The 27,205-nt window shown below is 39.7% G+C and overlaps 1 protein-coding gene across 1 annotated transcript in view; it reads right to left on the minus strand.

Annotated features, from left to right (window-relative positions):
- LOC104516683 (cadherin-6) overlaps positions 1-26,738 on the minus strand; it is a 47,144-nt gene extending 20,406 nt beyond the window's left edge. The window contains exons 1-3 of the mRNA XM_010161097.1: positions 26,391-26,738; positions 2,357-2,651; positions 746-865 (exon numbers count right to left, since the gene is read on the minus strand). Of these exons, the coding sequence (XP_010159399.1) occupies positions 746-865; positions 2,357-2,651; positions 26,391-26,618 (643 nt within the window). The 5' untranslated portion in view covers positions 26,619-26,738. The remainder of the gene's footprint in view (positions 1-745; positions 866-2,356; positions 2,652-26,390) is intronic.
- Between the last annotated feature and the right edge of the window lie 467 nt (positions 26,739-27,205).

A 27,205-nucleotide genomic window follows, 5' to 3' on the forward strand; every position in this document is an offset into this window, starting at 1 on the left:
TAGTCATACAGTCAACGGTACAGCAGATTCAGTCAGCCACAATTCTGTCCTGCATGCACAGGTTCCAAAGTTGTCTGTTATTCAGACCATAAAAAATTCCAGTCACTGTGTATAATTTAAACATCTTCCAAAAACAGAACTCAGAAGTTTGGGATTCTATTTGTGATCTTCTAGTGTAGCACAACAGCCAATTTTACCTCTTCCATCATTTTTCTTAATTAAGATTTCTTTCATAAAATTAGCATTAAAGTGATATGTTGCAGATGTACAGAAATTATAATTACTTTAAACAAGTTTTGAAGAAGCAGAAGGAGAAAAAAAAAAAAAAACCCCAACCAAAAACCCCAAACTACCTGAATAAACTCTCAGTCTTAATTTAGCCATTATGAAGATCTATGAGGATTAAGCACTTTATTCCACACCCACCTGTTTCTCATTTTCGTCTAAAAGGCAACCGATTTGGTTTAATTTAAGTATCCACGGCAGTCTCTGTACCCACTGCTTGTTAAAAATGATGGAAACTGGTTCACATCCAGTACTAATTGTATTTATTAGACTTTGCCGGTAAGATTAAAATAATGTAGGTGTCATGTTTATAGATGTATCGCTCTATTAAGTTTGTCAGATTTTGCACTGAGTAAGATGTAATCTCTTTGAAGTTTTTGTCTGCTATGTCCTAGCTTGGCTTAGCATGTCATTTTGAATTACAGACATTGTCACAGAATGACAGATAAGGTCCCCTGACCTGTCTCAGATTCGACGGAGAAATATGGTTGTCCCTGGAGAATGCTGTAGACAACTTTAGCGCTGTTCCCATATGTAGGATCATCGGCATCAGTTGCGGTGACTTGCACAACAAAGGTACCTGCAGTGATAAATTACAGAAAATTAAAATTCACAGTTTTTTTTTCATGGCTGAGACAGTTTATGATGTAGAAAAAGCGTAGTTAATGTTCAGGTCAAACCTGTAGCAGAAAGTTAAGAGATATATTTCTTTTTCAGAAGTTTTTCTGTTCGTAAAGGACACAGATACATAACCAAAATGATAGTTGACTTATCCTCAGTTCATTAAAATACACAGTTATTGATTGTATATGTCGACTCTTTATCATGTTTCTTATGAAGAAACCAGACTCGCACCCTTCCCCAGATACTGAAGGCATTCAGAATTTGAATATAGGTCAAGAATATACTTTTGCAAATTTACTCATGCTTGTAGGGTGTTTGACAGAGGAATGTAAATCTTTTTTTTTCATGTGTCTTCTAGAGAAAGAAATGGTGTTGAATCTTAAGCAAAGTGTTAACAAACATAAAAAATGAGCTTAGGTTTTGGCATTTGAAACAGGTTTGTGAATAAAGTATTCACTTCCCATATTAAAATGTGAATATTAGGTTCTCTCTTCAACAGATGAGGTTTCATCCATGTGACAAGTCCCATAAATGAGAGGAGAGAGTATGGCCCAAAGTCTTTATTTTCATATTGCTTGAGCTTTATTTTAATCTCATTCTCGATTACGATTAATTAATGCTTCTCTCCCTGGATACAATTTCAGATTAGAAATGTGCTTCTTGCAGTTCAACCATCCATTGCACTCTGACAAAGCAATCAAAATGACCTCCCTAAGAATCAGAGACAAAGAATCAAAACCTGTCAACTTCTGTGGAAAGATCCAGTCTTAAAATCGTATTTCAAGGAACTTATTTCCTTTTCTTTTCTTGATGGATTCTTACAGCTTGATACATTTTAAATCAATAGAAAGATTTCAATGGACTTCAGTGGTCTTTGGAGCTCTTTTTTTTTGACATGAAAAGAGCAACAAAGGTCATAAGTTAATGACATATCTCAGAATTAGTGATGAGTTGACGTAGGTGCCAGTTTTGGCTCCTGAAGTGTGTATAATTCACTTCTGCACCTGCCCTTTTCCATTTTTTTAACCTTCCTGAACTAAAGAAGCATTGCTGAACTGATTTAGGGGTGGTATGGTAACACTTAGGTGACCGTGGATTACCATATTATTACGCTGCTACTAAATCGTGTTAACAAAGCATATTAAACTCTTTACAGGTAACACAGCTCAGCTAACTTTCACTGTGAGCTAAACTAGATTGTATTCACTTGCATTTTTTGTGGTACAGCAGAGGAAATGGGTTTCACTCAGCTGACACCTCTGATTCCAGAAAACTGTTGTCACTATTTTCCTGGAGTTAGATTTTTTTTTTAAATGGCTGAGGTGTTTTTACTCCAGACTCAAACAGCAGATGTCTGTATTCAGTGCCCGTAAGCTTTGGGCCCTACATTAACTCCACAGAAAGAACACAGACCAGACACTGAAATCAGTTGTTAGTTAGCACCTACCAACATCTGACATTTCAGGAATGCTGGCATTGTAAATGTCCTTTGTAAACATTGGCTCATTGTCATTGATATCATGGATCTTAATGATGAATTCAGATTCTGGTTCCACTGGCCTTCCAGTCCTTCTGTTTATAGCCTGGGCACGGAGTATGTATACAGGCTTTTCTTCTCTGTCTAGTCTCTTTGTGGCCTGGATGTCACCAGTGTTTTCATTGATAATGAAGAGGTCTCCTGCTCCATCTCCAGAAAGGATGTACTTAAGTGATCCGTCGCCTTTATCCTGGTCTGAATGCAGCTGGTGGTGAAGTGGGAATAAAAAGAAAGGAAAATTAATAATTGGGACACAATTCTAGATACTTTAACTGATACCACGATACATGCTTTACTATTATTAATAACCAGCCAGAAGGCTGTACACTGCTTTGGGGAAGTGAGATGATACCGCAGGAGTGAATTGATAGAGTTGTGTCTTGATGTCGGAATTGAAATGGTCTGCAATATTGTAAGAAATTGCCTGAGGAAAACCATGAAATGAAACTGCAGATCACTTTCCCAAGCTAAGCATACATCAATCAGATCTAAATGCTAGTGGCTTACGTGGAATCCAAGGAATACATAAGACAGGGAGATCCTACAGTGGAAAAACACTGGATTCAGGAATTGAAGTAAGCAATCAATTAAAATGTGACCAGGCCAGCCACTTCTTGTGTTTAAATTCTGGGTGTTCAGTTCTTATGCCCTGTGGACATTATGTAACAGACCAAACAATGCACAGCATAGTAACATACTAAATACATGAATAACAGTAGGTGCAGAAGTAGGTGCATTCACAGATGTGGCAAAATAAGAGCAGAGGCAGGCAGGCATACTAGACCTTACAGCACTGGCACTTAAGAGATCAGTTGCCTTATCCAAAGGGACATGGACCAAGCTGAAACATGGTGAGGGCAGAAGATAGAAGAGCATGATGGTAATTAGCATACAAAACATGAGCTGCCCAAACCATCATCTTTTTTTCCCAGGAGATTTCCATGTTTCTTGAAATGCTGCTTAGCACTCACATAATGTGTGACCGATTAAATAATGCTCTCATGGCTCTTCCTTTGATAAAGGCTTATTTATCCACCTGGCCTTAAAATCAAGGCTAATAGACTACAATTTATCTTGTCATATTAGAGAAAATAAAAATTTAAAAAATGAAACATTAAAATGGCTTCTGAGGTCAGGGCATAGGTGATGAAATTCATGGGGAAAAATGAATCTGTTAGGTAGCAGATTCCTGGAAATGGTTGATTTCATAGAAAAGTCACTAATATGAGTCAGGAAAGCTGGACTTTCTCAACCAGCTCTTTGCTTCTCTTTTTCTGCGCACAAGTTCAGAAAAAAAATACCTAGTTGACCATGTGGCAAAGTACTTAGCATTGCTGCATGGCCTGCTTTGTAGCAGAGAAAGATTTGTAGGCTGAAAGTATATAGAAAATCTTTGCATAGGCTTTGCCAATGCCTGACTACACCCCTTCCATGCTGGAATCATAGAATCATAGAATGGTTAGGGTTGGAAGGGACCTTAAAGATCATCTAGTTCCAACTCCCCTGCCATGGGCAGGGACACCTTCCACTAGATCAGGTTGCTCAAAGCCACATCCAGTCTGGCCTTGAAGACATCCAGGGATGGGGCATCCACAACATCTCTGGGCAACCTGTTCCAGTGCCTCACTACCCTCTCTGTGAAGAATTTCTTCCTGACATCTAATCTAAACCTCCCTGATTTCAATTTATACCCATTACCCCTTGTCCTATCACTACAGGCTCTTGTAAAAAGTCCTCTCCCAGCACCCTTGTAGGCCCCCTTCAGATACTGGAAAGCTGCAATGAGGTCTCCTCGGAGCCTCCTCTTCTCCAGGCTGAACAAGCCCAGTTCTCGCAGCCTTTCATCATAGGAGAGGTGCTCCAGCCCTCTGATCATCTTCGTGGCCTCCTCTGGACTCGCTCCAAGTGGTCAATATCCTTCTGATGTTGAGGGCTCCACAGCTGGATGCAGCACTCCAGGTGGGGTCTCACCAGAGCAGAGTAGAGGGGCAGAATCACCTCCCTCCACCTGCTGGCCACACCTCTCCGGATACAGCCCAGAATGTCAGCAATGGTCAATGTTTTGGACTTTCTCCAACTTTCTGCCCATATCAGTGCTATGCTGGCAACCTACGGACAACCCCCTTGGTGGCACAGTACTCCACAATTGCGCTTATGCGTATGGTCCCTACACAAAGCATGTTCCATGCAACAAGTCTGCCTTTAAGGGCAAAACTCTTGGTCATCACACATACCCAAAATGTCCAGTAATACAAAATATCAGAATTGTGGCATGGTTAATCATTAGCAGATGTGCTGAGGCACTCTTCTTAATTTTCTCCTTCAGGGAGAAAACAAGTATTCCATGTAATTTTTGCACAGAGCCCTTTCTCTTGATAATAAGAATAACAATAAGTAGCTTGTATGCAGCATTTTTCATAAACAGATTTCAAAGACCTTCACAAAAGCAGTCAATATCATTTGCTCTGGGGTTTTTTTTTTGCACAGTAAAACGTAGAAACGTGAAGTTTCTCAGAAGTCTGGTCTTGGAACATAGAGTTGAGTTCAGGTGTCCTGAATCCCATTCCGTTGGCCAATACACTCAGCCATAGGGCCTAAAGCAATTATATGACTTACTAGATATAATCTCAGCCTCTGATGAGTATCTTTTAGACCTGCTTGTTAAGAAGTGAGACTAGAAATCTATTATGGGAAGTAATTTTAATAGGATATTTTAGTATAATTTTTCTCAAAGACAATCTGCAACAGAAAAGTCATTAAACTAATTTTGTCTTTAAAACTCTGTATTTTTAATGATTGTTTCACATCAAAAATTCAACTTGTTTGCTTTGACAGCCTCTTTAATTTTGTCTGTATCATACTGGGACAAAACCAGCCCTTGGTAACGGACTATCATTAATTCATACAAATCATGGACCGGTGCTGTTGTAAGACTTGTTACAAGCAGAACTCCCAAACTCATTTTTGTCAGCATTTTAATTAAACCTGGTTTCAATGAACAAGGTAGCAAAAAAGGTCAAGCTAGAAAAGGTGTTGAAGCCACTGGGAATTTTCTTCCATAATACTCTTTACCTAGACCAGACCACCTAAAGACCTAAAAATAAAACCATGTGTGATTTTTTTCAAGTCCATGGTTTATGAAATTTCCACTCCGCCTCCACAATTAATCCACCTGTATAAGACTGACTGTGACTTTGGCTATCACGACAAAGTATATCTCAGTGTAGTGACTCATCAGTATTGAGAGTGAGGTGATCTTCATCAAAGGTTCACTCTCTAGCCCTTCAGCAAAAGCACTAACTTTTGAAAATAAACTTTCTGTCTGACAAAATCCTGTCCAACATTCATCCTTTAATTTTTACAACTGTCCTACAACATGACAGAACAAACTAAGTGCTCAGTTGGCCAGGCTATAAGTGGATTATTTACTGTGAGACCTGGGGGAGATCATGTCACATGTGCCAGTGTGTTATGTAGATCTAAGGCTGGCTGAATACCTGCTTTTGCAACCAACACAGACCTTACAGTGTGTCACCATGTGTGGCCTAACAAACCTGGTTCATAAAGAGTCTCAAAAGATCTGTTTCAATCTGTTTGATTTCAGTAAACTAGGACAGGACAGTTCTCTAACTGTTCGTCATAGGGTTTTTGTGGGATAGACCTATATCGCAACACGAGCATCAACTGCTTAATAGCTGGGCCAAAATAGTTTGGATTTTGTTCCCCTCTTTTCAGGGAAAAAAAAAGTTTTTATATATTAAAAAAAAAAGCAGATCTCTAGAAAAGTTTCTTATAGATGATAAACTTGTAACATTCACTTGTGAGGAAAATACCTGGAAAAATGATTTATTATTTTAGATTACTTTATCTGTCCTTGACTGTTTGCTTGGTAGAAGAGTTTTATCCTGGCAAAGACAATAATCTGTTTTATTTTTTCTTAAGTGTCAGTTTATCTGGGCAGCAATCTTTTGTCTGTGTGACCTATATGAAGGGGAAAATTGCTATAGTAACCAGGTTAAAAATAATAAATTGGGAGTAAAATCAAAGGAGAAATAAATGGTGCAAGTTAAGGCCAAAAGAAGGGCCTGGAGGTGAGATGCACTTTAAAATACAGCTGATGGTTTTGTATATAAAACTTAACACCATTGCTAGGTTATAATTATGAAAAGAGTTGTAATAACAACCCTTCCCCTTCCCTTTTAAGTTACTTTTCACTACTCAGACACCTCATTGCAAAGGAAGTTTACTGTGATGAAATATGTGCATAAATTATAATGCAGATGCTTTTAGCAGGACCGATCCCAGCCAATACAAGATATTGCAGCTTCACTCTGTGTGCTAACCCGTGTTGCAGAAGTGTCCATTAATCTCTGCTTAAAGTTGGTCATGGGACAGATAAATGGACCATGGCAGATAGTTATGGGCTAGAATAAAATGTCTTGAGACACAGTGCTCATGTCAGCTGCTCTGTCTTGTATTACCATTCCTCAGTACTTCAGTTACATCAGCCATGGGTTTTTAGGGCTCCACTTAAAGACAGATTTTTATTTTCCTTAGGAACTCAGCATTACTCAATGGCATTCATTTCAATTGGTGACTGAACTGAGCTATACCTCAAAGGTAAGCAAAATTGTGAAGAAGTAAGTCTATGCAATAAAAAGTAAATGCATCAGCAATTGCACTGTATTAATATTATAGTAAATTGATTCATTCAGAATCTAATCTGGACACTTTTGTGAAATCGTCCATCAATCAATGGCTAAGCCTGAGGATGGATGACAAATTAAAGATTTTACTATGCCCTCGGCATACTTTTACTCATTTTACTTTAATGCCACTGTTAAGTGAACCATCTGGTTTGCTTTTAATGACTTACAGTCAGATAAAAACTGTCCAGCCCTTGTGTTTCTTCTCCATCCCCCTCTCCCCTAAATGTCCTGGCCCAAAACATTCAAATAAGGCTGCCCGAAAACAAGGAAGGCTTCATGCCTCCAGTAAAAGGTGTTTGAAACGCATGCAGGACTGCAGCATTAGCTGTCTGTATTTGACATTCTGCTTGTTGTCACATACATAATTACTTCTAAAGGAGAAGGTTGGGTTTTTTTTTTTTTTCCAAAGTAGGCACAAGCTGCAGTAATCTCTGCAGCACTGCTGGCAGAGCTCTCCGACAGCATCAAGGGCTGTGGCAATGGGGAGTCTCCAGCATGACGAGAAGAAAAAGCCAAGTGAAAGCTGTGCTTAGAGTATTTATACCATGAGCTTTCTTGGTTTGGTTTTGGTCTTTTTTTCCCAAGTGTAAATATTTACAGCATTTTTGTTCATCTGCAATAGACAGTATTGCTTCACTTTAAAACAACACTCAAGGAAATTTTTACCAGGGTTTTAAAAATTGAGTTGGACCCATGCTACACAAACAGGGATTACTTCAGCGAAGTATGCGTGAAGAATTTAAGGGTGTCTTTCATGTGCTTTTGCAATAAGAATATAAACGGGAATGGCATGAAAACAACAAATCCAGTTGGCATTAAGTTGTACAATTCATTATTGCCCATCTCTGGTGTTACAAAGTCACGAGCTATGCTCCACAGTGTCGGCAGCACTTACAAAAGTTTGAAAAACACTTCAAACACTTTCAAACACTTACAAAAGTGTTTGAACAGAGGTGGCTCCTCAGCTGGGTGATGGCAGGGCCTGGCAGCCAGCCCACATCCCACCACCCCAGCCAAGAGCAGCCAAGAGCAAGAGCCAAGAGCAAGAGACAAAAGCACCCCAGCCTAGAGGCACTGGGGAAGCCCCAGCCCCAGGCTTCGGGCACCTCTCTGGGGATGGACCGAGTGTAGGACAGGATGTGGGCCTGTGGGTAGGCCCAGCTTGGCAGGGCCCGTGGCCAGGCAGGGCAGGGCTGTGGGCAGCTGAAGACTGGCCCTGCTGTGGCGTTGATGGGGCAAGAGCTCATGACCCCAGAGGGCTGACATGGGGTCCTGGACCATGGTCTAGGTGTGGAGAGCCCAGGACCTGGGCAAGGACTGTTAGGGCTGGCAGTGCCTCAGGGCTCTTTTCTAACCATGCTAATTCCACCCTGATATGAAACAACAGCAACAAAACTGTAATGAAAGTGAGATCCCATATATTTAATAGGTTAAGGCTAAGTGCTAACTTTGTTTTCCGTGTTTAAATGGAATACATTAGAGACAAGTGGCTTTCTAGCATGCATACTTGTAACAAGGCTGCACTGAAAAATGTACTTTTAGAGCTGTGGTAATTAAAATCCAAAAAATTGAAATTGAAGATTGTGAGTAATCTCCAGAATGAAATAACGTCCCTCGTCTACCTCACTCTATGACGCTGATTTAAACAGCATAGGTAATCTCATTTTTAAAGTGGCTTTAGGTTATGCAAGACAGCTGTAAATTGCAGTTTAGGTCCCACTAATGTCATATTGCTGGTTATGATACCTAACAATTTGGTGGGTAGTGTGGTTTTCCATCCACCTTGTAGACCAAGTTCTATTTCCTGCTGGGGATATAACACCCTACTCACTGAATTTCAGAGCAGATACTGAATCTCTGCAAAGATCAAAGTCAACAGACCTTGGGATGTACACACTGAACCATCAACCTACAATTATCCAGAAATAAGCTGCCTGCTGTGTTGTATTATTTGTTTGTATTTATAAGAGGAGCTTGCTATTCTGGGATTTCTGTGGTCACATTTTCGTCTCTTAACACAATAATGAAATACAGATCCATTATTAAAATCGTAAGTAGGCAGTTGGTAGGTAGCTAACAAAGACAATTATGGGTTTACTCGTGGCAGTATTCATAGCACATGATTTCACTCCAGATTGAATAGATCCAAACAGCAGACTCCTGTTTTGTAATGAAAACGTTCAACCACCTATATTGCTTGAGGTTACACAGTGCACGCTACAGCATTCAGAAAAACTAAAGCACTTAAAATAAAACTGCTAATACTATAATATTGCACACAGTTTCTGTTTCAGAATAATAACAACCTTGAACCCTTCCCATAATCAACACCATTAATATAATTAGATAATCAGCACCAAAGTTTTTGCTCCAGTTGATGACTCTGTAATAAAAGAAAACTGGCATTGGTTTTGCACATTAATTAGTAAGTAATTATGTATATTTTGCTGAAGTTTAAGTGTAAAAAGTAATGCACCAAAAATACCCCAGAACACTATATATGTCCCATATACCTACATATACTTAAACAACCAGCAGTCTTCATCACTTTCTTGAACTTACATATGTCACACTTTATAGAATACTTAAATTAGTGACTATAGCAAGTGATGTGTTTACTATAGTAAGTACAGTTACTATACCACAGTTAATACAGCAAACCTGAATATGGCTCAGTGTTACTGATTACTGAGTGCTTCAGTTTTTAATGCAGTTTTAATTTGCTTGCTTCCCACTACACCTAGTGAAGGAAAAGTTGCAACAGGTGAACAGTTTCTATTTGAAGAAATCACCGCTCTGGTGGTTAGAAAAATCATGTTTTACAGATTAGATGTGCTGTTCTTGTGCCAGCATTGTTCTTCTGTTTTAAGAACCTCTTCCCACATACATACATTCTTCCTCGTCCAGCATTACTGGATAATAATCCCATATGCTCTCATTATTTTTCTTTGCTAGGCTACCAGCTTATATACAGTCTTTGCTTGCAAAATAGGCACTTCTGATTCTTCAGCTGGAATCCTGTTTACAACACCAGTCTCTCATTTTCAAGTCAAGTGGATTCCAAAAAGAGCCAGTGAAGAAAAGGCCAGATATGAAGGACTGATGATCCTAGTCGCTTTTCTGTAATTGCTGCATTCCAATTGGCCTTTCTTCTGTATGAATGGGCACAGGTCTTCGAACAGTGATGTTAGTATTTTCCTATCTCTATTAGAAATGAGGACAAACATTTGCCATTTTCATTGCCATGTCAAACTAGCTTCTTCCTGTCATCCCATGACTGACTAAAACACTCAAGTTTTTCCTTCTTCTCTTGCTGTTTCTAATTTATGACCATTCATAGTGTATTGGATTTTTTTTTTTAATAACTCCTGTTTCAAGGACATTGCATCTTTATCCTGTTTCTATTCCTTCTATTTCAAAGAGCAGCCTTTTCTTCCGGTATAATACACCCATCAGCAATAAAGGATAAAATTCAGTACTGAAATCAGGCATGCAAACATTAAATCTGTAGTAAATTAATGAGAGCACTGAGGAATTACTTAGGTTATACAAGATTTCTGCCTTTTGGGGTGTTGGTTCCTTTGGAACTATTGGAAAATATACTATGTCTTATTTGCATTGTCCTTACTTTTTTTGATTTTGTTTATAAGAAGTTGTATATAGGTAATATTTAGAGACATGGTTTAGGGTAGACTAGGTTGATGGTTGGACTCGATGATCTTAAAGGTCTTTTCCAACCAAAACAATTCTATGATTCTATAGCAGAAACTGAAATATTTCAATCCCTGGCTCATTCAGATATGGGATCCTATTAATATAATAATACATAACAGACTGATTTTATATAAAGTTTGTGTCAGCAAGCTACTTTGAAGGAATCAGTATCAGCCCTAATTGCATGGAATCAGGTATATTAGAAGAAAAACTCAGTAAAAAAGGGGAGGGGGGGGAGGGAAATGTAACAGATACAGGGATCCAATACTTGGACGATTAAAAAGCAAATGAAATGTTTTATTAAGATTACCACCTCAGAGTATACCAGGAAAGGGTAAAAGAATAATGCCCTCTAAGGGCCCCCTTAAACGTAAGTACTGGTTCTTAGCTCAAACCCTGATGTTTTTACCAAAAAACTCTGTGAGATTTAAAAAAAAAAAAAAAAAAAAGGAGCGTGGGAGTGGGTAAGCTAAAATTGCACCCACTGCAAATGAGGGAAAAAAGATGTCAGAAAGAAGTGTTCAGTATCACCACTAACATCAGCAGTAGCATCTGCAAAAAAAAAAAAAAGATTGTCCAGATATCAATAACTATAGGAGGAATAAAAAAACACCCGGAAAAAACCAAACCAAACAAACAAACAAAACCAAAACCAACAAAACACCAAACCACAAACCCACAACCCACCAGGGTGATGCTATCTTTCTGTTTGTTGAGAGCGTCAAGATAACAGTGATCTTTCTCATTCACTCTCAAAAGTAGGAGTACCAATCTATTCCCTCTAAATGAATGACACTAAGAGAAGCTAAAAAACAGTTTTGTACTGCTGAGCAACTTCAGGAAATGAATGGACCAACAAGCACTAAGAAGATTCAGAAGCAACCAGGTACTCAAAGGCAAACTAAGAATAAAAGATGGTGGCATCTGATTGCAAAACAAAAAAACAAAACAGAGAAAAGGCATTATAATAAAAGTAAAGGTTATGGTGTGAGGAAAAAAAAAATAGTAAGAAGCAGAGTTTAAAGAACACTGGGATAAGAATTTGTTGTTTGACCAGGGAGGAGAGGCAAAGTGCTCTCACTTTGGACCCTCCAGGCAGGCTGGAAGGCTTCTTTCATTCTCTTTTCGTGATGGCTATCGGCGAGGCTGCATGGCCTGAGGTAGTCCAGGACAACAGCTTGGCTGATGTAGTCATCCTTGGTCTATGGAACAGGCTGCCCAAGCAGGAGTATTTTAAACATGTGAAGCTAAGAATAAACATCAATACTCTAGTGACTCACACCTTTATTACACACCCTTCAAAATCACAAATGGGTTTTCTAACTCGAAGTGCAAACATGCAGCCACAGCTAATCAGCTTTGCAAAAAATCAATTGGAAAGCGTCAATTCTTTCAACATTGCCTAGGGCCTATCAACTCTTTTCCCTTTTGGGTTCCCCAACTGCTGCTGCTCTTTATTGTGATTAAACAGGGACAGTGGCACAAGAGTTTTTGTCCTGTACTGCAGTACCTCAAACTAGAAAGGTCCCTTATTCTGTTAGGCCTTCTCTCTAGGGGCAGCTCCTTATCAGATCTTAATGAATTTTTAGCAAAGCTTCAAACTAGGTAAATGTGTCTCTCTGTTATCCTGAGCTCAGTGCTGCTCAGCTCTTCTGTGGTAATGCAGTTTTATTTGTTTCTCTTCCTATTATCTCTAAGCACTATTATGGCAGGAATATACAGTTTGCCTTAACAAAGATGAACAGGTCTTTAATTTAAAAAGCACAGAGACTGTGGTGTCAAGTCTGATCTCTATACATATGGGCCCTTGAATTTCATGTTTTTTTATCAAACTTCTTGCTTTTCTTTGAACTACTGTGTAGCAGTAAGAAAGATAGCCAATCTTCCTTCTAGACTCTAAGGAACTCAAAACAATTCTGCCTCTGAGTAACAACTCGCGTCTCACTTAAAAAAAATATCCTTGGTTGTAAACTGAATTTTCCCACTTTTACTTACAGCAGTTGGGTTTCATTATGCCTTTGTCTGAAAGATTAAAGAGCCCTCTCTAGCTAAACGGTAGTGATGGTAACAAAAGAGCATTGTACAGACTTCTGCAATTACCTTCACAAAAGCATGGAGCTCTGGTTGTTCTCTTAGGGAAGGCCAAGGCAGTTAAAAAAAAAAAAGTTTTATGCTTTTTAGTCCATCTATTTCAGCATCTGGTATTTCTCTCTTATGCTGACTGTCATCCCTTTTTGTCAGTGTTTTTAAACTGTGTGGTACCATCAGTACCTAGTAGACAAGAGGAATGGTTTTAGTTGAGGCATCAGCATTCCCTTACTAAAAAATATAAAGGATTTAGCCAACCCTAGACTTCTCGTACCCTAGCTCAGGTACGAAGAAAACTCTCTTACATGTGTATCTGAGCAGAAGATTAGGAGAGATTAAAAGTATTTTCTTACCTAGTGCATACACTTCGGTGATCAGGAGTGAAAATTCAAGCCTTTGAATCCTTGAAAGCCATAAAGAACTGCACAAGCCATTTTGTTTTAGGAGACAGACTCTCTCATCACTGCAAATTTACTCCCATAACTGAACAGTCAGTCATTGGATTCCTGCATGAGTCTTAAAGACTAAAGGGGAAAATTAGTTTGAGGTATCACTGATGATTTCCTGGGTATTAAAAAAAACCCAAACAAACAAGCAGTGAAGCACATTTAAGTGTGTCTGACAAAACACAAGATATGCAAGGGAAAGATAGATTCGTAGCCACAAATAGCGGATTGGCAGATTTTAATATTGTCTGTGTCACAGTCTTCCTATCTGATCTTAGATCACTGTTTGATGCTTCTACATTCTCCCTGCAGTAAAATGTGGATTGTTAACAATGTCCAGTTCTGTATGTAGTGATTATAACATGATTTGAGAGCCTTGGGTGTAATTCGTTCTGTGTTAGTTTGGGGAAAGACTGAAGATTTTTTAGCTGAAGTAAAGATTAGCAGTACTGTGGCTTTGACACACCCTGCTTCATTTTGGGGGGAGGGGGCTGGGGTGAGGAGAGGAGAGAGGAAGATGACAGGGATGTCCTATTCCTAATCCAGATGCAATGCTAAAAAATCTAATTGCTCTGAGGTGTTTCTTATTATTCACCAGCTGAAGGTTACTGTCACCACAGGTTAGCTAAGGGATGGGGTAGATGGGAGAGTTCCTGCACTCTGGGGCTGGCTCTATGAGTTCAAATAACATTTGGAGGTATCTTAAGATGTCTCTTTACTTGTGGTAAAGTGAAATGAAATATATGTGCCTTCACTTCCACTGGGTGAGCTGTGGGGTTGAGGAAAATTGTCTTACTTGTAATGACTTGCAATTGGAATACAATGAGTCCCTAAAGGGATGCATGCCTCCCTGGGAAAACTCTCCCCTAAACCCCCTCTTTTCAATGAAGATTGTGCATACTATTCAAGAGTACCTACTTTTGTTACAGCTTTTTTCCAATCACAACAAAATAGTTCTAATATCCTGATATCCTTGCATATCTTAAGGACAGGAAAAAAAGGAAAAGCATAGCTGGTGTATCTTCTCCACTGTTAAAGCTTGATAATTAATATATAAAGTATGTTCCTTTTCCTTTTTGCAAGAACAGATATACACTGAGCCAAATGGCCCATACATATATCTAATCTTTTAAAAATTACACAGGAAAAAAAAAAAAAAAACCCAACCCAAAACACAAACCAACCAACCAACCAAACATACAAGCTTTTTTGTGTACCCAGCCATTTTATGGCAGAATGCTTTTATGGGTTTGATCTAAATATTTTCTGTTAATTTGAAGGTCTCCAGCTGACTCTAATGGGACTTCTGCCCTGTACTGCATTACTCAATCAAAAAGGGAACACACATAGTACATGACAGCAGGTATTCTACTGAGATTAGGAGAAAATGTTTTTATTCAGAAAAAAGTGCATTCAACAAACATGAATTGTAAAACTAATAATTTTTTTTTAGTATATATCCCTTAATCTCTAAATTACATAATGTGTACAGTCAGTGAAATCAGTCTGTATTATATGCCCATCTTTGATTGCCTTTGATTTCCCAGGGAATTTACTCAGGGACAATTGCTTACTCTTTATCAGTGGTCAGAATTATCCATTTTATCACTGAGAAATGTTTCCTTTGGACTCATGAATTTTCAAAAATGTCTCAAAATTATATGGTAGGCAAATACAGCATCTTAATTAAGGTGTATGAACAACTACATTTCTAATTCAGTGAAAACCTCTATTCTCCTGTGGGGGTAAGGGAGAATCTATCTTAAAGATGAACTATGAAAAAAACCAAACCAAAACAACAACAAAAAATTGTCCTAATATCCAGAAATGTTTTTACTGGGATATAGTTGAATAAAACATCAGGCTTCTTCAGCAAGTAACAGCTTCTGACTACTCCCTGATGGATGCGCTTGAAAGCAAATGCTCATCCTTTGCTTACTGACAAAGGTGACCCTTTGATATTCTGAGCACTTGATGCTGACAATCAAATCCTGAAATATGTGTATGAATTTAATATGCTATATAAAAGTGTGTGTGGCAGGGAAGAAAGTAGGGGGATGGAGAAGGGAGGATATAGGCAAACACTAAATCAAATGAGAACCCACATTCAGATTTAAATAAAGACCTAACAAGAAGGAAATTAATTCATATCCACAGGTTTAGTTGAGTCTTTAATCTATGTGCATGCCTGGATCATCTAGTTCTACAGTTCAGAATCCAGGGAAAGGAAAAATATCTCCATGCTGTCTTGTTCCCCACTTTGTTTCTAAACAAGATTTGTGCTGTGTAAACAGATAATTAAGGATTTGTGTGACACAGCAGGTACAGTCTGAAAGGCTGAACATCTAAATCTCGACAGGACCTTCTTGAGGAAGGATGCTCAACCCTGAAATATGTTTATGGGAAGCCTTGGCTAAGTAGATTCTTCTTTCAAACAAATATTTCTCAAAGTGCATTACTCAGGTTGTGAAGGGATAGCTCACATGACTTGAATGCTGCAACAGAAGGATGTAGACCCTTTAGAGAGGCCACGCCAGGAAGGCCAGGAGGTGGGCTAGCAAAAGATCAGCACAAGTAGATGGAGCTTTGCTTTGAAACAGGTGTCCAGTCAGGAGCTTGGGGATAAAAAGGCAGACCAACATAAGACATCACGGTAGGCATCTGCTACAGACTGCCTGCTGAAAGAGATAAAGTAGACGAAGGCTTCTTTAGACAGATGGAGGAAACCCTATGATTGGAGGCCATAGCACTGATGAGGAACTTTAATCATTCTGGTGTCTGCTGAAAGGGCAATATGACTGTGTGAAAGTAATCCAGGTTTCTGCAGAATGTTGTACGACAATTTCTTGACAGAGGTGATTGATGTGTTGACCAGAAGATGCATTATGTTGGACCCACTACTCATGAATAAAGAACTGCTCGGGTTGTGAAAGTACAATTTTCCCACAGGCCCCAAAGATCTCTGAGGTGAGCAGAAAATTCTGGTGGAGTGAAGCATTACCCACAGCAGACAAAAACAATAAATTAGGAGACTTTTAAGTAAATTGGACAAACTCAGTTCCACAGGAAAACATTGGATGCATCCAAGCATGATGACAGAATGTTTTCTTTCTATAATGTCTAAAAAGTCATAGTCATTGGGGAAGTTCTTGAATTCTGAAAATAGGGAAAGTCACACCTTTTTTAAAGAAGGTCAAAGAAGAGGATCTGGAAACTACAGACTGGCCAGCTATACCTCAGTTCCAGGGAAGGTTATGAAGCAAAGCTGCTTGAAAGCTAAAGCCAGGCATGTGAAGAAAAAATAAGGTGATCTGGAACAACCAGGGTGGATTTGACTTTCATGATGGCACTGTGGACAAGTAGGGAACAGTGGATATTGCATGACTTTAGCAAGGCCTTTGACACAGTCTCCCATAGCATCCTGACAGACAGATCAGTGAGATATGGATTGGATAAATGTCCAGTAAGGTGGGTGGAAAACTGGCTGGATAGCTAAGCTCTAAGGATTGTCCTCTGTGGTATGAAGTCCAACTGGTGGCTGACTACTAATGATGTTCCTCAGGGGTGGATACTGGGGGTCAGTGCTGCTTAATGTCTTTATTAATCATTCAAATGTTGGAGTGCATCCTCAGCAGTTTTGCAAATCAAAAAAAAAAAAAAAAAGAGGTGGGGTGAGTGAAATGCTCTCAATATTGATAAGGTGACACTTCTGTCTGGAGGGGATTCAACAGCCTGGAGAAATGGTTTGATGGAAACCACATGAAGTTCAGCACAGGCAAATGCAAAGTCCTGCACCTATGCTGGCATAATCCCTTGCAGCAGTACAGGCTGCATCGGTAACAGTTTTGCAGCGAAGGATCTGGGCGCTCTGCTAGACGAGAAGTGGAATATGAATCAGCAGTGTGTCCTTGCCGAAAATAAAGTCAACTGGTTTGTTTTAGCAAGTATAGCCTGTAGGTTGAGGGCACTGATGGCTGTTCTCTCTTCAGAGCTTGTAAGAATCCAAGTGGAGTACTGCACCTAGTTTTGCCCCACCTCTGTACAGGAAAGAGACTAACATGTTGCAGTGAGTTTACCAAGAGGGTTATCGGGGCTGGAGCGTATGATGAATGAGAGGAGACAGAAATGGTTTTGTTTAGATTTAAGAAGAGAAGGCTTATTGTTGTTTACAGCTACCTAATGTGAGAGTGTAGAGAAGGCAGAACTAGAGAAGACAGTGCTAGGATGAGAGGCAATAGACGGTAGTTGCAATGAGGGAAATTCTGATTAGATATTAGTAGAAAAAGAAGTAAAAGGAACACCGAGAGAAGTGCCCAGAGAAGTGGAATGTCCATCCTTGAAGATACACAAAACTTGGCTGGACACTGCCCTGATCAACCTGCTGTAATTGGACTGGCTTTTGAGCAGGAGTTTATATCAGGTAACCTCTAGAGATTTCTTCCAATCTTAACTATTCTGTGATTCTATCTGGCAGGAGTGATATTCAGTCCTAGGCTTCAGCTAATAGTTTAAGATCCAACATTTCCTGTCTAGATATGAATGTTCACTTTGACTGGAGAGCTTGGAATTCTTTTGGTGAGAATATCTGTGCCTACATTATCCAAATTATATCTAGCATTGGTGAAATAAAATAATCCTTTTTGAAGCACATGTAATTGGTGTGATCCAATCAGTCTAAACAGCCTGAAAGGAATCTCCCATAACATACTTTCCGTAGGTAAAATAATGGGCATTTGCATAATGTGGGTTTATCATTAATTATATAGATCCTGACAGACTTCGTTATTTGAAAGAAGCACAATGCTCAAGCTCACACCCGTTTACATTTGCCATAAATAAACACACAAGAGTTTTCATGCACAGGGCATTCACTCTTGGCCTGTAACCCCCTTGGCAGTTGTTTTTCCCTACCTGTACAGGCCATCCTGTGAGGAATTTTAGCAGTTGTAAGCCGCATTAACTCTGCTTTAAGCAACTGACCTGAAATGTGTAAAACCAGAGAAAGAGCATGGAGTGGAAAGAAACTATGAATGCTCTCACACCTCTGTTTGCGTGCCCTTTAAATCCTCTGCTGGTGCCCTGATCAGCTTGATTGCTAGAGCTGCTAGGCAGGAGGAAGCATGTCATTGAGCCAAAGGCACAGTCATCCTGTTTGGTTCTGTCTTTTAGGGAGAACTTAACCTTCCATTAATGATCACATGATGCTAAACAGAGAAGTTATACAAGTGGCTTGACTTAACTTGATGTTGCCTTCCAACATGAAGGTATAGTATGAGCAAAGCTGACAGACATGTTAAAGGTGACTCGATGATCATTATGTGAGCCTGTGCGGGACAGTAAAACCTTCTTTGTTCCAACAGACATCTAATGGTGAAATATTGCTTGATGTTTCACAAAGAGACAAAGTAAGAAATAGCGTCAGATAGGTGATATCCCTGTACAGAGAGGCCATTCCAGCTCATCTCTTCTGGAGCCCTGCTCTGTACAGCACAGCATAATGCAAGTTGGGGATAGAAGGCCTGCAGTCTTCTTTAGATGATAGGACTCCAAAATAAACAACTGTGAAAAGAAGACGGTGGGAATGACAGTTACAGCATAAACATCTGCTGATCTGTTTTTCTCCTTCTCCTTTAATGTATATTTTTAACTCCCAGCTCACTTAGTGTTTTATTTCTTTACAACCTTTGTTGTTCTAAGTTTTTTTTTGTGAAATTAGAAGAGAAAAAGGATTGCTGTTTTTCTTTTCTCCGTCCCTTCCAGAGCGTGATTCCTCCCTTTCCTTCGTCTGCCACCTCAGACTTTCACGATAACTACAAGCTTCACTGAACCCTGAAGTACTCGCAAGTGCACGCTGAGGTTTGTTTCACCCCATTAATGGTGAAAGCAAGCCACAGTCTGCATTAGCGCGTACGGATCAACCGTAGCTATTAACATCACAACACATTTTCAGTTTGTATTTTGAAATGTTACACTGACTGGCCACAGCTCTCAGTCTGCTGCTGCCCCACTGTGAACCTGTGTTCACCAGCGAGGGAAACGGCAGCAAAAGAAAAGGGAGTCACAGGCAATACGAGTTTCATTTAATAAAGAGATTTCTCTAAGCTTTACAGGTTTATATTTTTGGTGAGCTAACTGTAAACAACAAATGGTGGAATAAAAATGGTTCTCTGTCTTGAACCTGAAAGAGGGATTTTATTTTGCTGTTGCTCGCCTGCATGTCCTACATTCACAACACTGCAGCTTTATAGGGAAGACTTTACTGTGCTATACAAACAAGTAAGAAAATGGTAATTACAGCTCCAAAGACCAGTGATCTAAGTAATACAAAATAAAGCGTGAACTTCCCCTGCAGTCTCTCCTTGGGGAGGAAGATTAATGTGTTCAGCTCTTTTTCTGTAGCCAGAAGTCTAAGGGCTCACCATTTAAGAAGATGTGCAGATCGCTGACAAGCATAGGACAGGATGATCTGTGGAAAGACGTGGCCCAAAATGTAACCGCTGGTCTGAGCCGGTCATTAGCATACTGAAAACAAACTTGTTTAGTTTGGGGCACAAAAAATTAAAAATAAGAATTAACAGAAACGTTGACTTGAAGGTCCTAGGATTTTCTTGCCTCTCTAGGTAGAATGCGAAGAAGGGGAGGAGGTTACGTACCGTTACACTACGAGTGCCATCATGTGCCATAATGTAGGAGATGTGCTATGTTTGAAACGGATGGTTGTAGGGCTTTTAAATTGCATAACATATTCAGGTGCAAGGATCATGACGAGTAGCTTCACAATTACAATGATTGTAAACATTAACCATGCTATTATTTCCTGCCTTTTAATTTTCTGAATAATGTTCTTGCCCATCCCACCCCTTTCTCATTGCCTCCTTTCTGAGCCCCCATATGATAGTTTAAAATCTGCAGGCAGATTCTGGATTGTCGTCCTGGGCCTCTAACCTCTCAGCTGTCCCTCATTTCAGAGTTATCTCTATTCCACAGAGACCGACAGTACAGAGAACTTCTATCAGCCCCAGTAAATCTTTCAAAGAGGAATATAAGACAAGTGTGTGTATGTGTGTGCAATTCAATATAGGAATGAAGGGCAGTTGGGAAAGTCAAGTGGTGGAATATAAAATATGAATGATGGATGAGGAATAAAGGAAGTGCAGATGTGCTACGGCATTTGTTCTACCTTTTTAGAGAATGACAAGTACTCGGCCTACTGAAGCGGGAGGCAGGTGACCTAATCATTTAAATGGGGGGGGAAGAGGCTATGAACTCTGATTTTTACTTTTTATTTTAAATATGAGAGTAGAATTTCCTGACTTTTAGCTGTGCATAAGGTCATTTAACCTTCCTGTACGTCAGTTTCCTCATGTGCAAGAGTCTGGTCTTCGTGCTTCTTTCATCACAGAGTCAAAGGTGTCATTGCAATTAACCAGTGTTGGCACATGTAAAGGACCCTGTGACTTTGTCAGGAACAAGGGCAGGAGGGCTACAAATGGCCTGAAAAAGTCCTATGCCCTGCTAAGAGAGGAGGTGGTGCAGGGAGCTCTTATTGCTCCTTGAGGACCACAGCACCCTCACACGGATGGCATGCTGCAGGGAGCCTAAAACTGGAAAGGTGCAAAACTTCAGTCCTCGTCCTGTGTGGTAAATGGTGTGGGAGGTCCTCTGCAAGGCACAGGGTAAAGTCAGATTTCATGTGTACATTTAGCTGTGAAAGAAGACCTTTGAGGATTTGCTGCCGACAGGGGCCCTTGTGTAGCCTGTGGGCCACGCTGCGACCCACAGAGCAGCTCAGATTGACTGATGAAACCTAGGGATGACTGATAGCTGTCTTCAGTTTTGCTGTGAGCCACTTCAAGCTCAGGAATTGTTCAAGAGTGAGAGGTCATTCAGAGACTTCAAGCCTGACTCTTGGGCTGTCAGTTCTCCTGGAAACAAAGTGCAGAATCTAGACCCAGAGAAAGGATATTCTGAGCGTCAAAACAAAATTGAAAGCTGTTTTGAGGAGACTCCCTGAATAAGCAGAAGTCACAAGTGGAACTTTCAATTTTGGGCCTTGTCTTTAACAGTCACTGTGTTTGGAATAGGAAACTGATGGCATCAGGTATATATCATAATGCAAGTTACAAGGTAAAGAAAACAAATACTGAGCAAGTGTTTTCCAGTAGAACTGTATAAAGGATGTTAAAAATACAGATGGGAAGCGTCATTTTAGTTTGATTTGCTTTTTTTGGGGAAGAAAAGTTTTGGTGATAAGTACAGAATCCTAGTGTACTAAAGATCTGAAAGAAAGTGAAGGTTTTTCTTCCCAGTTATCATGTCTTCCAGGTAAGATATGATACCTTTTAACCATTGGAGTAATGTGACATATTACTACCTCAAATGCTGAAAATGCAAGGAGCGTATCACATGACAATAATTTTCCTTGTTTACGTACCCCCTTGCGTGTGCTCACAGCCAAGTATTTTTGTCTCAGTGTGTGACTTAGACCCACTACTTGCAACAGTTTGGAGAGCTTCTCCCTTTTGTTTGATCTGCTTCTGGTGAAATACACTGCAAGGGACAGTTCTGTTTGCCTTCGGAATAGTTGTAGTCACAAATAAATTCAGGCAAAAGAAAGAAAAACAGTACTGAAACTATATCATTTAGTTCATCCCCTCCTCCTCCAAAGCAGGATCAATGGTATCTTAAAACATTCCTGACAGAGGGGAACTTATCTTTCCCAGTGGTTCTTTCAACACCAAACAAAAGGTTTCTGGTTTTGCCTGCAGTCATGCAGTATCTATTCTGCTTTGCCAAGCCACATAGCATCAGGACTTTGACTTTATCTTCCTTGAAAAATGGAGCTGTCAGCAGGGGATGATTGTTTATGATGGGTTGTACAGGTAGTAACATCAGATAGCTTCCAGGCGAGCATACTGCTTGAACTATATGAACATAAAAAAGACACAGCAAAAATAAAAAGTATGTTTGGAAGTTTCCTTTCAGTGCTAGACAGACATAGTGTGACAAAGCCGTTCCACAGTTGTGTCTGTTGTTATCAGGAGAGCAAGTTGCTCCTTTCCACTGCAGGCTGCCAAACCCATTTCTGGGTTAATGAGTAAGATTTGATACTTGTTCAGATCTTTCTTTAGTCTAAAAGAAAGAGTCATCCTATGCCTTTATGTAACAACGACTTGTAGGTTTCTGCTTTGACAAGACCACTCAGTGACGAATGGATTTCATGTAGCCAATGGGACAGCCGTGCAAAGACATGAAGTGTATACAGATGGTAACTACACCTCTGAGTCTAATCTTGGAACACGGCAGATTTTTTTCACTCTTTTTCCCAGGAATATCTGAAGACCTCCAGGGAATGTAGCATATATTTCTATACACAGCTGCACTATCACTTCATTGTTTACCTGTGATCTAGAGATACATTCAATCCAGCCCTTTAAAATTGTACCGAGCAGCCACAGTCAGAACTAGATCTCTTTTAAAACCTAACTCAAACGTTGCAGATTTTGGTTAGGTAGTAGTGCTGAGCACTTCTCCACTTTGATGATCATGTACTCCTTTTATTTTATTTTGGGATTGAGTCCCTGCCAAGTGTCATAATTTCTGAACCAGAAGAAAAGATATCTTCGGGTTAAAATGTCACTGTGCCCATCAATCACACTTCAATGAATAGCTGTAGTTCACAAGTTATTCAGCAGTGCCATGAATAATTCCAGTCTAGAACTTTTCTGCAGGTTCCTTATATTATTGTGTCTGAGACTAACCAAGACTAGAGGTGTGAATTTATTTCTACCCTTTTTAAAAGATGTTAATTCATGAATATACAGGAATGAAATTCAAGAACACACGAATGGCATAATAAAAATGGTGGTTCTGGTGTCAGAGCCACAGCATACAATCAGCTTGTATTGGTAAGACTGGGAGCTTCTTGTTGTCAGCCACATATTCTTGCCGAGAGTGATACAGCAGCATATTTGGACTGACAGTAAAGTGTGTAGTATGCAAAACTGGGGAGCACTTTTTAAAAGCTGACAGAACCCATGGGTGCCAAAAAAGGGCCAGTTTGTCTTGTATGTGCTTAGGCAATGATCTCCTGAAAAATGGAAAGCATTTGGGTTCACTGGATGTAGAGCATCCAGGGTATGGAGCACCGTAGTCCGTGACTTGCATGACGCTTCAGCATTGTCTTCAGTACTGCCTTGAGCTCGATCTTCAGAGACATTACTTTTCTTTTTTATGATCTCAAACCTGAATGCATTCCCCTCACTTCCCTTCCCCTTCTCTCTAAAACTATAATGATCTAAATGTGGGTTTTGTAGTAAAAACAGTTACAGGATTTTACAACTGTAATTTAGCAGTTTATCGAAATAACGCTGTTTGTTAGAATCTTTCACAACAGACTTCTTATATCTCAAGTTTTGATGTAGATGTTTGGATTAAACAGATGTTATAAAAATGAAAAGACAAAAGTAAAACCAGCCCGAGTAAGATATTTTTTTCCCTGTAGCTTTTAAGTAATTTTTTTTTATGAACATGACGTTAATGCCCATCAGCTTTAACCACTAGACACAAAAAAAAAAAGAAAGAAAGAAAGGAAAAAACCCCAAGATCCAGGTCTGACTGCTTATACAGTAAGACATAAGCACAATTCCTCTTTACACACATGATTGCAATTGTTTTAAAATATGGTGCTGTTCGCATTTCTTTATGATATCAGAGAATAAAAAAGAATATAACCTAACATTCTTACCATTTTCAGTTCATGTTTAAGGTTAACATTTAGTCCTCTGAGAAAAAATATGCTTCATAAACACGTTCATTATCCTCATTTGCCCACACCAATCAAGTTTAATTGCTCAGTTAAATTGCCTGGTTACCTCAATTTGGAGACATTCAGCTGTTTCTATTATTTATCCTCACACCAAAACTCAACTTTCTCTAATAATAAATGGCTGCTCTTCTGTGCCTTTTGGCTAATTGTTAAATTACAAGGGTGTGAGCAGTTCTGGCATTTGAAAGACGTGTGAAAGGCCACTCGTGAACAGCCCAGGGACACAGAATCAATGACATTTATACATTATGTGTCATTTCTATGCTTCTTAATAGTAAGTGTATTAAAGTACCAATAGGCAGGAGAACAACTTTTGAACATAACATCCACATTTTTTTCTCTCTCAATGACTACAGTTCAAACTTTCTTCATTTGCTGGTCCAACTAGAGTATTTTTTAACTGTCTCTCTCAAACCTGACCTGCAGGAATATTCACTCCCCCACTAGTCCCTCTGAGGCCAATAGCTTCCACTCAAATTCTGCAGTGGAGAGAATGGGGGACTTGGGGCTGAGCAGGTTTAATGTCAAAATTCACAGTGAAAATGACAGGCTGTAGAACTCGTCTCAGCATCACATGATTTATCTTTGGAGAAGGAGATACCCATTACCCCAACCCCAGCATAGACTGTGAAGCAGGAGAGTGTGTGTGGGACTGCTGTCTTTTGGGGTTTTTTCCTTGATTCCAAATTTCTTATCCGTTGGGTTTTTTTCCTTCACTGTCTCATCTTCTGTTTTTATTTGTGCTCTCTTTAGGCAACTTTGTTCTCCCAACTTCTGTCTTCTACACTCACTTGATGTCCCGTTCCTCTCCTCCAGCTTGATTTATCTATGCAAATTTTCCTCTCCGTCCACCTCTGTCTTTCTGGTTCTTCCCTCTTACTCTCTTCTGGCTTTTTTTCCTTACCCTCTCATCTTCCCCCTCTACATCTCCTCTCTGAGGACTCTCTGCCTTTGGCTTTTTCCTGTAGATTGGGCTCAATGGAACCCTTCATGAATGCTGATTATCCTGGTAGGAGCTGTATGAGTATTACACCAGGTGAGTAGCTCTTCATTTGAATCATGCCTTGCAGCCATTTAGCAGGAAAGGAGTGTCACATCCAACTTTGACTGACAGCTGATTGGCAGGCAAGAAAAGCAGCCACCATCTCTCACGGGAATGCTCAGAAGCTTACAGAGGGAGATAAAACGTCAAACCACTGTGATCTGCAGCCTTTGCTAAGAGAACAAACTAGATCAGACACAACCCCATTTTAGTGTGGAAAACTAAGCTGTATTGTTTCTACTTTGAACGTCATCATCAATAGCATAATTTCTGCGTTCTGCAAGAGACTCCTATAGACTATGCCACCTTGGGCAGTGTAGACTCTCTCTAGGCTTACCACAGGTGCCTGAGCTCTACAATTCACATAAATGTTGTTACCTACATGGGGGTATGCTGCTTGGGGAGGTGGATATTCTCAGTTAGGCTGTGACTTTTTTTTTATTTTTTTTTTTTCCCCAGACCTTTTTCTAACCATCCAAATACTTTGAGCTTTTAGAAATTTTCAGCTGCCTGATGCTTCTTAGTATATAAGCACAGTGTGCTTCAACTCTTTGTAATAGCATGGCTGTGGTATTATGGTCATGTCACAGAGTCCTCAGTGGCACCACAAAAACTCGTCAGCAAATGGCTGCAGTATTGTTCTGTGCAGTGGGGAATAAAAAAGGAAATGGTTGCCTTTCTCCAGGCAGAGAGAATCCTCACTCAAATACGGGTACTGTGAATTCTAAGTGTCTTGGACCAAAACCTTTTCTGGTTTGTATAGCTTGACCCTAGCAAAATTAATGAGCATGAGGGTAAATGAAGATTACATTTCAAAGTTAAAAATCTGGCCTAGACAACCTTATAATTAATTCCAGACAAAAATTAAAACAGAAAATCTTTAACATATTTGTGCATGATTGGCCATGGGACTTGCTGGTTAACAAGGAAGTTCTGTTGTTGATTACAGTTTGAAGCTGAAGCATACTAACCTTTACGCTAAATTACTCCTCAACAGAAGCTGGGCAGACAGGAAGGGGAACTAAAAGTTGTAGCAGTATTGTTCTCGCCTACTTGCTATTGCTGGCTTTCTAGTGCTTCTACAATCAAAACATAGATGCATATGAAAGAATCTTACCTTGCCAACATATTGGTAGTCAGTTCCTGTGTATTCCTCCAATAAGAAGAACTGATTCCACATCCAGCTCCTTTTGGAACGATGGATGTCTCGCCTGCTGTTTCCAGACAATATCAAAACCTTTTCCTTTTCTGGAAAGCTACTAGTCCTTTTGGATAATGGAGTTAAGAAACTTTGGTGGGGCTGACCAGCCCAAAACAGCAGCCAGAAGCAATGGTAAGTTCTCATCACGGCAACACAAGAAGGGCTAGTTAATGACTTTTTTCTTGTCCTTAAACTAACCTACTTTACTGCACTGAAGCCAATCTCATGCCTTCTTCCTTCTTTGCAGTCTCAAAGGATCTCTGAAAAGAAAAATAACAACTTTTAAAACATTTTCAAAGATACTTAACATTCATCACCACAGCAAGTAAGTCCAAAATGTGGAAGAGTAATAGCGATTGTTGAAAAGCTGGGCTGTTTCTGGTTCAAAATGCTGCATGTTGTCCTTCAAATAATCTGAATGGGTCTATGCTGAGTAGGAGGTAGAAATCCTGATGTTTGGGGTTTGTGGGATTTTTTTTCCCCTTAACTCCATTTAGTTCCATTCATTGACTAAGGCAAACCAGGCTTTTCTCTTTTTACTGCCTGGACTTTGGGATATAACTGTTTCTGACCGAGGATCTTGATGAGGTTCCCTTGTTACATCGAAGAAGGGCTAGCAAGAGTGCACACAGACTTCCCAGGAGGCAGTCTGTTGCTATAGTTGTGGGCTGAAGAGCCTGGACTTAGATAACTCCAGGATTTTTTCCTTACATTTAAGGAGTTTTGCCTTT

The sequence above is a fragment of the Eurypyga helias genome, unplaced genomic scaffold (genome assembly GCF_000690775.1).
Source record: "Eurypyga helias isolate BGI_N326 unplaced genomic scaffold, ASM69077v1 scaffold10611, whole genome shotgun sequence".
Taxonomy (NCBI): Eukaryota; Metazoa; Chordata; class Aves; order Eurypygiformes; family Eurypygidae; genus Eurypyga; species Eurypyga helias.